Below are 14,944 nucleotides of genomic sequence, written 5' to 3'. Positions count from 1 at the left end.
TTTGTCAAAATTTAGCGGTAACGTTATTAATAGTGTTCTACCAAGTAATCAGCTGTGCTTTAAGGCGGGGGTAAACATGAAAACAGGCACTTTTTTCAAACAAGTGTAATACCACAACTATATTTCAGAACCATATAAAACTATATATCAGAAGAAAGCTTAGGAATCACACTTTCTGAAAATACCAATGATTTTGCCCTACACAAATTTGTTATTTAATACCAGATCAATATGTTAGCCACATGCTGTGAAAAACCTAGTGTTAGTTGAGAAAAGATAACTCCTCATATATTTTATGGAATGAAGTGGTTCTAGTGTCAACACAAAGTACAGGGTTCACTCTCTTGGATAAGCAGAGGAATTTTCAAATCCACTAAAATTATGGGCACAGCGCCAGTTCAAAGTTCAGCAAAATTTTTTAAGGATGAGATTTCTCAATAACTTGCCTAAAATTTGACTTATTTAGAAACTGTCTGCTCATCCTACTCAACTCAGTAAGAATATAGAGCCCTGAAAATTTCAGACAAATTGAACTAATACATCCTGAGATATCCTTTCTCAAAGGTATAAAATACATGTTTTCGGAAATTCACACATAAAGTTCCAGAAGAGTTTCTTTTGTCAGTTACACAGAATCAAGGAGCTTAAAGTTCATGATATGACCAAATACAATTGTAAGTTCAACAGGGAGAGCCTAGAAGGCACCAGCTTCATAGGTGACACCCTCTGCCTCTCGCAGAGCCTCCTCTCTTCGAGTTCGCCTCAGCTGTTCTGATTGACGACGTTTCTTCTGTTTTCTGCTGGCCTGAAGGCCTGACTTCTGCAGTCGCTTCCTGTCTCTTGCAAGCAAAGCTCTGCTGGTAAATTTTCCAGCTGGTATTGAAAGCCTCTCCATAACTTTCTCCCTGCTGGCAGCTCCACCATGAAAATGCAGAACAGCAGATGCGGCTGCACAGCGGACGACCTTCACCCCATGGTGCTTGTGTTTGGGACATCGAACCCAAACCAGTGAATTGATGCATTCATTTCGGTTCTGTGTTGTACCACGAACACATCTTTCAAGAAGCTTTGTCTCGCTTAGTGTCATAAATGTTGGGCGCAGCAACTCAAGAAAAATTTCTGGCAGGCACTCATCCTTTTTATAAGTAGCAGAGGCTTGATCTTGTTGCCATTTGCACCAAGAGCTCTCGCCTGGAGGACAAAATCTATGCTGCTTTGCTAAGTCTTGAGCTTTAACGGAGTGGTTTAATATGGCAATTACATTCTTTTTCATAGAATATACTGCCATATTAACATCTCTGTCAGAAGGATTGGCTGTGGTCAGAGTGTTCTGTCTAATAGCTAGACCATAATATCTTTGAATTTGCTTGATTTTTTCCTCCGATAGACGACCACGACCTCCAATAGGCTTACCATCAGCCAGCTTTCCTTTTGTCCGTGCCTTTAAGTTGAGAAGATGCTTCCCCATGCGCTTCTGGACGTGACCAACACAGTCTAATTTGACAACTTTGCAGTGGTCACCATATGTATCTTCCACTGCACTGAAGGCTTTACTGTCACCGTCGCTGACCATCCATTTATATCTGATTTTGTGTCTCTCTAGTGATCGGTTCCATAAGACTTTAGCTCCCTCTGTCTCCATGGCTGGGGAACTGCCATGAAAGTTTATGTCACAATCACCTGAGGCAATGTGCCCCATCTGCCACTCTTCAAATTCATCATCTGAATTACAGTGTCCCTTCTTAAGTGAACACTTCTGGCAGGATTTGGATAGGACACGGTAGTCAAGAACTTCTCCAGTGTCTACTGACAGCACAAAGACAACTCCAGTGAGAGAGGTAAAGCCCCTTTTTGCCCATGTGCCATCGAAACTTACTGCTGCATCCACAACTGTATTAGTATTTTCTTCTCTACTCTCCTTCAAAATGTGCACGCGAAGCCTTTGTCCAGCTGCTCTCATGTCCTCCAGGGCTTCAAACTCCAGAGCATCCAGAATTGTCTCCACATGCTGGTAATATGCTGGCTTGGAAAGGCACGGCATGTTCATTATGCTACAGAACGACGCTAGTCCTTCATATCCACCACCGGTTTCTACGGAGTGGTAAACTATGCGCCTGTTGACATCCAGAGATTTTCCTCTATTGGTTATGAAAAAGGATGTCTCTAAAGGTGACTCCTCTAGGCAAGAGCTACACTGAGCAGACAGCTCACTCTTTAGGCCTCTTCTTCCAGATTCATTCTCTTGAAGAGTTAAAGTACCTAAATTATAAATACAGAAAGGAATGTTAGGGCTTTCTTATCTAAGGTAGACTGCAATTAAAACAAGTGTATAAACACAGCCCTAATTCTTGCAATATTGAACTGGAGATTGTTCAAACTAATTATGTAGAAAAACCCATGCTTTACCTCCTACGCCAACATAAGTTACTGCACTTCGAACTAAACGTAAACACTTCCAAATAACATATGTAGTAGCTTACATGAAACTACACGAGTGTAAGAAAAATAGTTAAAAATAAAAATGTCTTACCTTCCTCGCAGACATGTGCTTCAGAGAGTGTCGAGGAAAGTCTCTCCAGGTCTATTAGCCGGTATCCTTGTCCCTGAAACATATCATTTTCACTCTCAATGGGCTCAGAGGAATCGTTGAGCGACGATTGCAGCTTCATTTTCTTTCTGGAAGCACTGATGGGCTCTTCCATTTCGAATTCAATGTCAGTGTCAGAGCAATTATCACGAGAAGTGCTCGGAGTTGGATCGACGATTTCGGTGGTTTTCTTCTGCCTTTTGGCCTGTTTCGGTACTCCCGAGAATGGCTTTCTTTTCCTTTTCTTTCTATATACATTTTTTTCTTGTATCCAGTCATTTTAAACGATATTAGCTGTAACAACGAGTTTCCTAAGATTGAATTCGATCGACAAAATTTTGCGCGGGCCAAATCCTATCCCATAATGCAAAATCTGAGTTCTATTTCATGTAGACAGGCACAGAGTTCCTCTCAACCAAGCCTTATGTGTTTTGGAACGCAGGGGCGACACAAAAGCATAAAAAGAGCCCAAAACCACTAAACACACAGATGCGTTTCCATGGCAACGGCTTTGTTTATTTTTACTGCGCGTCAATAAAAAGCTCACAGAGGCAAAACGGTTACAAACTAGAGCTTGAAACAGCTGCAAAACGATCCTCAATGATAAAGGTTTAGATGGCTCAAAGAAAAAAAAATCGCATTTTCTGACCAAATTTCATGTTTATACTTGTTCCAGCAATTGGTCCGTTAGCTCAGTCGGCAGAGCGTGGTGCTGATAACGCCAACGAACCAGATAGTCGTTAATATTTTCCCCACATTTTTAAACAATTATATTCAATACATTTTGTTTTCTGAGTGCAACTCGATCATGGTTTTTTTTTGGTGATCAACGTTCCAAGATTCATAACCTTTTGTGTGACTTTGGTACCTGCACGTAACTCCTGACTGTCATAAACTGTCAGTTTTCCAAACAAAATAACAATAAATGGAGACATTTTAGAGCTCTGTTAGGAAGCTTTACTCTAGTTTAAAGGGTAAAGGTTGTTGTAAGAAACCAAACCATGTCGTGAATTCAAAGCGCCCAAGAAAATACAAGTGACAAGTGGGATATTCATGATATACCACGAGACGGCACTGCAAAACTATTTTATACTATGCCATAGAATATGCTATGTTACGTTTATTGTATTGCTGCTCTGGAACAAATGTCCTAGGTCGTTCCACGATTAAATAAAGATTCTGATTACCCTGTTGAACTAGCTTCAAATTGTCAAGTTATTTTGTGTCAGTATTGTCTGTTTATTGTCTTGTTAAAGGAAGTAACCTATTCACCGCAGATAATGATCTACTAGATACCGTCTAAATTTACTCAGTCAAAGTAATTTCACTCATAAGTTTCCAATGGGGGATATAGTCTGGGGAACTAGCTGAAATGGTAGAGCGCCCACTTTGCATGCGGGAAGTACCAGGATCGTTCGTGACATTTGTACATTTATCGTTCTCTTCTCGGTCTCTCGACCTTTCTTTGTTTCAAACGTGTTTAGGAAGGGCACTTTATGTTGTGTTATTAGGGCCCGGCTGTTTGATTAGAACTGTTCGCAAGAAAAGTATGTTGCTGCTATGCACGGATATCATATTTATCATGTATCTTCGCCCGATTTTTCTTCGGAGACTACCGTAGCTTTACTTCGAGAAAGAACACCTTGTTTTGCAGGTCGATAGCTGTCGACCTCCTGAGTAGGTTTTAGCACGCTTCGCGGAAGGAGTATCTCCTGTCGGCGATCTACATACGATGCGCCCCAATTAACTGAATACCTGACCAGAGTTTGGTCCGCCCAGATTTGTGCTTACAGTAGTTGATGATACCTGGCTTCGGAATTTTAACGAGGAGAATTCAAATAGTCCCTGGGCCAACGTATGCTTTCTTTTTGATGCCCCAAGTATATGTCAATTTACAGAGATTTTATGGTGCCTCGAGTATGTCAATTTACAGAAATTTAATGGTGCTCCGAGTATGTTAATTTACAGAGATTTTATGGTGCCCCGATATGTCAATTTACAGAGATTTTATGGTGCACCGAGTATGTCAATTTACATAGATTTTATGGTGCCCCGGGTATGTCAATTTACAGAGATTTTATGGTGCTCCGAGTATGTGAATTTACAGAGATTTTATGGTGCCCTGAGCATGTGAATTTACAGAGATTTTATGGTACTCCGAGTATGTCAATTTACAGAGATTTTATGGTGCCCCGAGTGTGTCAATTTACAGAGATTTTATGTTGCCCCGAGTATGTCAATTTACAGAGATTTTATGGTGCCCCGAGTATGTCAATTTACAGAGATTTTATGGTGCCGCGAGTATGTCAATTTACAGAGATTTTGCAGAGATTTCATGGTGCCCCGGGTATGTCAAGTTACAGAGATTTTGCAGAGATTTCGTGGTGCCCCGAGTATATGAATTTACAGAGATTTTGCCGAGATTTTATGGTGCCCCGAGTATGTCAATTTACAGAGACTTCGCCGAGATTTCATGTTGCACCGAGTATGTCAATTTACAGCGATTTTGCAGAGATTTTATGGTGCCCCGAGTATGTCAATTTACAGAGATTTTATGGTGCCCCGTGTATGTCAATTTACAGAGATTTTACATGATTTGGCTAAACGCGTAAAATCTTTGTAAATGGTAAATCTAAACACATTCTTAGAAGATTTTGTCAAGTCTGTAAATTATGAGTTCTTTCCTCTTATTCTAGACGGTACAATTTACAAACATTTTCCAAACATTTTGAAATGAACAGAACTAAAAACTAAACAAAATCTTTGCAAAATAAATTTACAGACATTTTGTTTTTGAGCGGGATAAGTGACCAAGTCTGCAAATTCAGGATCTACAAACATTTCATAAAGTCTGTAAATGGGTCAAATTTTCCAGTGTGCAAGGGTCGAACTCATGACCTTAGTGTTATCAGCACCACGCTCTGTCGACTGAGGTAACGGACCAGATTAATTAATCTCGTTACTGTCTCTTATCAAGTAAGAGAAATTAATCAGTATGAGCTGTAATACGAAAGGTTGGGTGCAGTGCGATTGAGAAGCCACTTAGGAATTGCAATTTGGCATCTTGAACTTCTCAAATGGCAGGGCGCTCCCTTAGCATGCAGGAGGTACCGGGATCGCTACCAGGATTCTCCAGATTTCCTTTTTTTTTTCGTTCAAAATCATTATTTTTCCAGATTTAGCAACTCCTTCTTATGGAAATACGGGGGTATGTCTGCAATAAAAAAAAGCATCACCTTTGTGAGAACGTCAGTTGGACGTGTGTTCATGTTTGGCGTTTGTTTTAACTAGCAAAAAGATAAAATTGTAATTCTAGCGAAATATAACATCGGTAAAGCATCTGCATGAATAAGTCAATAAAATAGCTTTCTGTTCATCATCATCAAATAGGAATTGACCTCGCTAAAAGACCTAAATTAAAACAAGGTATAAATTCGTTAAGAACAGCATATTGTCGTAGGCTGAACATTAGGCTATTTACAAATCTATGGCGATCTAGAACATCAGTCCGTAATTATATTTACCCTTCATATATGGAACGAGGAACGAGCACTGATGAAGTTGAAGTCGATTTAAGACTGTCTGTCCTGAAGCCCTTGCATGCCCGCTGGATGGTAAGCCTTTACAACCACTTGACGAGCCGTGAGGGAAAGCGTTATGTCACCAAAAGATGGGAAAAGGCAGGAGTTACTGGGGTAGTTAATGGCAAGACAGCTCTTCCTCCCGAGGATCCGTTTGAAGAGATTGACAATGTCCTTCATCTATAAGCGCAAATATATAGACAGTAGCAAATAGCTCTGCTTTGTTGCAATTGCAAAGGAACATTTCAAACTGTTTTCAGTTTCGTTTTTTAATATGGTTTTGTTAGGTGTGATTGAAAACTATTGCTATGAAAAATTAAAATCAGCTATGATAATTATGAGACTATCCATTTGTTATATTGTAGATCAGTGTCCTGGACACTTTCGCGAAATTTAGTTCCTTTTAAAATATTTTTTCGGCCAAATCGCGAAAATTAAGTCCCGCGAAATATGCCCGTTCCATTTTCGCGAAATTAAGTACCCGCGAAAATTAGTAACAGTACGGTAATTTAAATATTCTATGAAACTTGAGAGTCTACAGAAACTGGCAGCGTCACGCAACGTATCAAAAAATCGTGACCTCTTCAATAGCATGGACTTTGACACTATGCATATCTGACTGTAAAACCTCGGTTGCTGCTGAAAAAGTCGAAAGTTAGCTAGTGAAATCATTTATTTACGGTATATATATAATATGTAGATTTAGCCAAGTTACTTTTTGGAATGTTGTTACTAATGAAAATAATCGAAATGATTTAAAAAATGATTGACAGGCCTAGCACGACTCCCACTGTTTCGTGATAAACGGTCTTTGACCTTTAGAGTTTAGCTCTAACAAGTATGTCTTTCAGAGATTTTCCTCTCCTGTAGGAGATGAAAGGTGGGTCTCTGTATATTTCTCTAAGCAGAGGTTGATCTTGGATTAAATGCCATTTGCTCATTAAAATGCTTTTAAGATTGGGCACTGATGGATTATATTGTGTGACAAAAGGCAATAATCTCTTTTGCAATTTTGGTTTCTGTTGTAGTGCCGACTTCCTGTTTTTAAATTCGATTTCTGCGAGGACTTTGTTGACCAGTTTCTCTGGATAGCCTCGAACACGCAAATTTGATCTGAAATTTTTGATCTTTTCTTCAAAACTTGTTTTTGAAGAGTTTGTTCTCAGAAGCCTAAGTGCTTCACCTTTTATAAAACCTTTTTTCACACCTGGAGCGTGACAGGGAGAGAAATGCGTGTATTGAAATTTCTCAGTCGGCTTGAAGTGTGTGCAGATATCAAAGATTGAATCTTTGTTAAATCTCTCGCCTTTGAAGACAGTAGTGTCTAGGAAATTAATTTCCTTCTCTGATATTTCAGCCGTGAATTTAATGGTAGGATGGTGCCTGTTTGCTTCTGAAATAAACTGATCTATTTCCTCTCTGTTTGTGTTCCACAACGAGAACACGTCATCTATGTATCTCTTCCACTCAATGGGTTTTATCTTGCTTTTACCGATAATTTTAGATTCTACTGCGGACATAAAAATGTTCGCGAAAGCAACTGCCATTTTTGTCCCCATTGCGGTACCATGGGTTTGGAGATAGTTCCTTCCGTTGAAATGGAAGGAGTTCTCCTGAAGTATAAGTCTAAGCATGTTGCGGAGTGAATTTGTAGGAATGGGAGTGTTGTTCTTATAGAAGTCTTCGTATGCTATGCATACAGTGTTTATCCCTTCCTCTTGGGGGATATTGGTGTACAGGCTGGTAACATCCATTGAAACTAGAATCGTATTTTGTTGGACTTTTGTCCTTTCTATAAAGTTAATGAAATCTGTGGTATCTTTGAGGTACGATTTTTGCGCTTTGGCAATAGGCTGGAGGATGTGGTCTATGAATGATGATATAAGTTCTGTCGGACCTTCACAGCCCGAAATTATTGGTCTTCCAGTAAGAGTCGGTTTGTGAATCTTTGTTAGTGTGTAAAACACTGGTATGCGCGGTGGGTTAGGTGTTTGAGAAAGCCATTCTTTGGTCTTTGCGTCTATGTGACTTCCTAAATGGAGTTCATTAATTAAATCTTTGACCTTTTGTGAGGTCTCCTTCACCATTGGTGTTTCTAGGGGCATGTAGTTCTTTCTATCATCAAGTTGAGTTTGGCCCTCTGTTATCTTATCTTGTTTGTTTATAATGACCGTTGTGGATCCTTTGTCTGCCTTTTGATAACTATTTCTGTGTTAGATTTCAAATCTTTCAGTGCTATACGTTCTTGGTAAGGCAGGTTATTTCGTGGCTTAGTAATCTCGATCTCAGCGAGTTGTACTTTAATTTCTTCTAAATATGTTTCAAGTGCAACTGATGGTTGAACTGGAGGTTCCCAGTTCGATTTAACGTGGAAGGGGTGCTGTTCACTATCTTTTTGTTAAAAATGTATCTGAGACGCATTCGTCTTGCGAAATGTTTGAAGTCTAGAAGCAGTTGTTGCCTGACGCGATTCTTATCTGGAATCGGTGTTTGGATAAATTTCAGACCCCTTGATAGTAAATTTGTCTCGTGAGTTGAAATTTTGCAATTTGAGAGGTTTTTTATGTACCTCTGGTTCAACTCAGTGTTTTTTCTTCTAATGTTTAATCTCTTGTTGCTTTTACGTTCTCGGTGTTTATTGTTTACGATTTTGCGCTTTTCTTTCTCCCTCCCTTTTCCTGAACAGTCAGAAAATACACAGGGATAAGATTCACTCTTTTTATTGTCTAAAGCTTTCATCATTTCTTCCACTTTTTTGATTTTGTCTGTCAGTTCGGTGGCTAAAGCTATTACATTCTCAGTGCGAGTTGGCCTTTCTGGACGTGGCCTGTTCTTAACTAGATCAGGATTGTTCGTTTTCTTCTCTCTGGTAGTGTTCGGTCTATGCTCAACTTTACTGAGCTTGATCTTGTTGCTTTCCACGCGTCTGTAGTGGTAGCGTGTGAGCGCTCCGATAAGTTTTTGTTCTGCTTCTCTCCGGATATGCTTGATGTCACTTTTGAAGTCATCATCCGGCACTATGTTCACTCTTACGTTGTAGCGCAGATCTTTTGGGCACGTTTTCTTTGTTCTGTGTGCTTCCAGTTTCTCTATGGACGCTTTGGATTTTTCAACTTTCCTCTCCAGAGATGGGGCGCTGTAGCGATTGTTCAGGCGAAATCTTTTCTGAGGGATGTTTTCCTTCCTACTTTCTGTGTGGCGGCGCTTTCGGAGAGGCGACCGTTGGCCACTTTTAAATTCGCCGTCTGATGCTAACAGCAATTCCTCGGACGGTTCTTGTCCGTTTTGGTCTGATGTAGATGGGCCTGACAAGAAGCCGTCTTCATTTAGTGTTTGGTTCATGTTCTATCTCAAACAAGACTGCAGTTTCGTTCCTTTAGCGGAACTCTTCAGTTGTTTCTATGTTAAGTGTCTTAGGAATGGCAGTGATAACTGATAACATTCCGTGGCAGATGCACGCTTCTACTGCTTTTATATCTGTTGTTAGGATCGAAAATAAAGGTACATCATTGGTTGTATGGATTAGCCAATGCAGGGCCTTGGATTTCGATCCGAATGAAGTTGTGTTTCTTGTTAAGGTCATTTTTCTGCTTTAAAGGCGTAAAAAACTTTTTTCTCAAGCTGAGAAAATGTTGAGGGATAGTATAGTCGTCAGTCTAAATGACTTGCTAGTCCATTTCTTTGTTATTTCCCTATTAAAACTATTGCAGACTGTTGAATGGTGCTCTATCACGTAGCAGGACGGAGCACTGTCTAAAAATATCGCAATGATTTAAAAAATGATTGACAGGCCTAGCACGACTCCCACTGTTTCGTGATAAACGGTCTTTGACCTTTAGAGTTTAGCTCTAACAAGTATGTCACACAATATAATCCATCAGTGCCCAATCTTAAAAGCATTTTAATGAGCAAATGGCATTTAATCCAAGATCAACCTCTGCTTAGAGAAATATACAGAGACCCTCCTTTCATCTCCTACAGGAGAGGAAAATCTCTGAAAGACATACTTGTTAGAGCTAAACTCTAAAGGTCAAAGACCGTTTATCACGAAACAGTGGGAGTCGTGCTAGGCCTGTCAATCATTTTTTAAATCATAGCGTCACGCAACGTATCAAAAAATCGTGACCTCTTCAATAGCATGGACTTTGACACTATGCATTTCTGACTGTAAAACCTCGGTTGCTGCTGAAAAAGTCGAAAGTTAGCTAGTGAAATCATTTATTTACGGTATATATATAATATGTAGATTTAGCCAAGTTACTTTTTGGAATGTTGTTACTAATGAAAATAATCGAACATGTCTGTGAGGTAAATTGCGAACGATTTAATAACTTCAACCGGAAAGAGAATTACATCAGCAGATCGAGGTGTACGATGGTGTAATTATGAAATATAGAGCCATGATTTCAAGGATTTCTGGGAAGCCACCAAAAATCTTGATCACTTGACAGAATTGTCTTCTGTGCTTTTTGGTGGCATTTCTTGTTCTTTCCTACCTTATCCAGAAAGACAAGACATTGTTATTAATCATTATATTCTTTCTTAGTTATCATGGGGACTCCCACACAAAAGAAGTTTACAAATTTGTTGTTGTTGTGGGGATCGATTGAAATGCAGTGGTTACAGTAATCAGTTCCTAAATCTCTACCGAATGAAATCTCGCAAAAATATCAAAATAGTATACATATGTGAAAAGTTGGAAAGTTTTGTTTTCTAGCTTGTCCCCAAAGATAAATTTAGCCATCTTCACTTTTGTATGGATTCTCCTCCTGCTGGAAGGGTTTGCAATAAGCAAAATCACTCTCGCATGAATGGTAATTCTCATTTTTTTTTTTTGCTGATCATGAATACTTGCAAAGGCTTCTAATAATAATTTTATCATTCAATTTCAATGTGATTTGTTCTTCTTCTCGACTGAGATTGTGGACTACAGGAGCTGTTATTGGGTTCCACTAATTAATTTTGCTATGATTAAATTATACCAAGAATTACAAGTAAGCTAAGAGTAAGTTATATTATGTACATGTATTTTGTCTGCACTACACAATCAAACGCACTCAAAGGTTATGGCATAGGTACATTTGTCAGAAGAGCCCAGCATATCCAAGATATGTTTTGATTGACACATTAATTAAGATACTTAACAACAAAATGGATAAACAGTACATCAATATCCTACATGCGCCAAACCGGACATGTGGTTATAAGGCAATCATTTAAACAACAAATTGAAATAATTTATAAATCAGAGAACACTATTTGTACAACAGTACGGAACAAATTAACCTTATTGGACGTTGCAAATGGCAAGGCTGTCTTTAGAATGTCACAGATTTCTCAACCCTTTCTTTCTACAAAAATACTAATCCTGCAACTTTGCTTAAGACCCAGTTCTCCATTGGCAAAATATTAATTTATGCCATGTCCAATGCAGATTATCACAAAATTGATTTAAAAGCATGATAAATATCATTTTAAAGCCAAAAAAAGCAATCATTTAAATAAACCATGAGTAAATTATCTGTACGAAAAACTGATTAATTTAACAGGCACCTTAAATAATTAGCTAATATATGTGTTTCTTAATAATGTAATACAGTGTATCTGTCACAATGTTGCAGCTATGATATTACAACACACGGGATGGGTTGCAGAACTCAACTTCCAAGTCAGTTTATTCAGTGAACTTGGTGCAGAAATTATAATCCCATCGAGTTGTCTGTAAATACAGAGAAACCAAACAAATCATTACAATCTTAAGTAATAAATTATTGAACTCATTTGCATGTATGTACGGTGTATGTTCCATTAACATTAGGGATGTCTCAGAAGCTGCATCCGTGATAAATTAAGTTGTTCCCGCATGCATTGGTTATAGAACTTTTCACACATTAATATCTCTGTCATAATTATAGTGATCTCTGTGTTCTTTAACAATTAGTACACAAGAAAAATACACTCAGTAATTTACAATAAAAATCAATGCCTATACACTGTAAGCAATCATAAGGACCTTAGATTTATATTTCCTCACAAATATCTCACCAGGCCATGGTTGCTTTGAAAATCTTTGATGTTTTAATACAGGCTGCCCATGTGTAAACTGTTCATATATTGACTGACAGGAACAGGCATGTAATCGTACTGTAGCTGCTTCCTGAACAACACTGTTATTCATATAAAAACATATCAATTATAATTTATTATAATCTTTGCACACCAACAGATGACATTCCTTTCTTTGATATACAGTGTACTTCATTGTTAGTTGTTTACTGAGTGCTAGTGAATCAAATGCTAGGGGTTGGTACCCCAACTTTCACAGTGGCAGGCTCTGCCCTGAGATGCAAAGAAAACTTAATAACTGTTATGAACTTGGCAACTTGCGTTTGAGAGCAAATGCAATTTGCTTTCAACAAGAAACTGGAACATTGCAAGTTACAACAATGTGCACAGTCCCAATCAAAGGGCCATCCAGGCTGTTTGGTTGTACATATAACTGTACAACTGCATATGAGTTCAGCTTCCATATGAGTTTGTCAGGATAAATACTGATGTTCTTGGTTACTAAATCTGAATGTACAGTTCCAGAAGATATTCACACCCAACACCCATTCATGGCCAGTCTTTAAAAATTCCAGATTAAAGTATCAGGAAGAGAGAGGTCTAATGGAGAAAAAAAACTTCCATGTGGGGTATGAATCTTTTCTTGAAGAAAACAACGTCTGAGAAATCATTACTTACAAAATAATGTTTAACAAATATCTTACCTGGTAATTCCAACTTTCAGAAAATTTTGCAATCTAGACTGTCTGGCCAGTTCATATATTTGACAAGTTGACACTGGGCATGTTTTTAAATTTGTGGGCTGCAACATCACATTACTATGTAGCAGCATTGGCCAACTAAAAAGAGCATAATTTGGTTAATTAATATACACTGTACATTATTACGTTGAAATATTGGTGTATATCGTTGCACACCAACAGATACAGAAACTATTGGCAGCTGAATCATAACAAGCGAAAAACCATGCATGAGACATTTACATGTACATGTAACAGCCCTCCACCTCAGAACCATCACAGATATGATATGATATTTTTAAACTCTCTGAAATTTCAGATTATTCAAGATTAACATGCACGTACATCATTAAGGGCAACCCTAAAACACTGAATCTGGAAACCGGAATTCGGAACTAGAAACTAGAATCCGTAATCCAGATGTTATGAATGATGATAGAAATAATTCACTTCGGCAATGTCTAATAAATAAATATGGGGAAAAACTATTTTGCTGTTATTTATTTTCTTGGCTTTACTTCAGCCACAAACTGTAATTGCTAAAATATTTTGACTAGTTCTGAACAACCCTTAGCTATACATCTGGCCCGATTGTTCAAAAGCTGGATAAAGCTATCCATTGGGTAAATCACTATCCAGTCAGGGTTAGTGATTTTTCGGGTGGATAGAGTTACTCATAGCCTACGAGAAGGCCGTAGTATCTGTCTATAGCGCCTGCGCAGGCTAAATAAGTGTCTAGTGTTTTTCTGCATTGACATGTGAGCGAGTGCCTTCATGCGGCTTTGTCGCTCAAGCTCCCGGCCCAAACACGAGAGCCTGCTCATAGGCTAAGTTACCCATCTTTTGTTCAACCTGGCCCTGGTGAGAGCGGGGTTCTTCTCTAGATCAAATTGCTCTGAGAAGACTGGTGAGTAGCACGTAATGGTCTTAATCTGGAAGTTCGCTCGGGATATGCCCATGAATGATACAAAAGGAAACGAGTGTCACACTATTAATAACGCTTTTAACAAACAGCTTTCTTCCTGAAACGTCAAAATTTAATTTGTTTGTGCTTCGAAGTAGTCACGCAAGTCACACAATCAGAGGGTTTACGCTATCCACGGCTAATTTTGGAACGGTTGTGTTTTTTCTCCTAGCACTGACTTAAACGTTGCAAGTTCTGGCAAGCTCTTGTTTACCTCAGCAAATACTTCATTTTTCTTCAAATCTTTTAACTTGCTGCGATGAAATAGCCAAAGAATTCGCTTCGAAATACTCGTAATATTGCACCTAAATTAATGACCGTCGCTTCTGGCGAAATAAACTTGCAAAGTAAACACGATCTTATTTGTCACGTAGCGAAAATGAAAGCTGACACGTCAGCGCATTCCATGGCTGACCTAATACCCTTTTTCAGCATTTTTAGCGTATTAATTATTTAACTTCGAATCCAACGCTTCGATAAAACCAAAATATATATTATACACAAATAAAGAAACAATATCCGTAACAATGTCCTTGTATTAATGTTTCAACAGCTTTTGGCGAATAAACATCACAGGTTGCGTGATTCAAAATTTGGCTGAGGGGAAGTTTGGGTCTGGTCACCGACAAAAACAAACAAACAAAAAAAACAAATAAAACAAAAACAAACAAACAAAAAAACACACGGGTAGAACATGAACCGCACTCGGCCCATGACCGCGCGGTTAATTACCAGCAACCTTATTTTAGACGGTCTCAGGGTGCTTGGAATAAAATTACCACGCACTTTACTAAGATTCTCATAATCATAGCCCTCACTAGAAGTAACGGTTGCATGAATTTCAACAGATGGGGAATTTTTGTTTCAGTTTGAGGTCATTTTTACTTGGCAGCTTATTTTTTACGGGCAAAAACCTCAGCAAAACAATTTTCGAGTATTTGAAGAACTTGTTTTCTTTGATTTCTGGATTCTGATTTCCGGTTTCTGGATACTGGTTTCTGGTTCT

The 14,944-nt window shown here is 38.6% G+C and overlaps 1 protein-coding gene and 1 long non-coding RNA gene across 2 annotated transcripts; both read right to left on the bottom strand.

Moving 5' to 3' along the window:
• Positions 1-538: 538 nt before the first annotated feature.
• LOC145497933 (uncharacterized) lies at positions 539-2,780 on the bottom strand. The gene is made up of 2 exons (XM_081477812.1): positions 2,531-2,780; positions 539-2,259 (listed from the first exon to the last, which is right to left on the bottom strand). Exons 1-2 carry the CDS (start codon positions 2,700-2,702, stop codon positions 695-697), a joined length of 1,737 nt encoding a protein of 578 aa, XP_081333938.1. The 5' UTR covers positions 2,703-2,780; the 3' UTR covers positions 539-694.
• Positions 2,781-11,709: 8,929 nt separating this feature from the next.
• LOC145498023 (uncharacterized) lies at positions 11,710-14,197 on the bottom strand. The gene is made up of 3 exons (XR_014050761.1): positions 12,939-14,197; positions 12,214-12,335; positions 11,710-11,887 (listed from the first exon to the last, which is right to left on the bottom strand). It is a non-coding gene; the product is annotated as an uncharacterized LOC145498023 (long non-coding RNA).
• Between the last annotated feature and the right edge of the window lie 747 nt (positions 14,198-14,944).

The sequence above is a fragment of the Orbicella franksi genome, chromosome 9 (assembly GCF_964199315.1).
Source record: "Orbicella franksi chromosome 9, jaOrbFran1.1, whole genome shotgun sequence".
NCBI lineage: Eukaryota > Metazoa > Cnidaria > Anthozoa > Scleractinia > Merulinidae > Orbicella > Orbicella franksi.
Note: the sequence above shows the minus strand (reverse complement) of the source record. Positions and strands in the feature narration are given on the sequence as shown.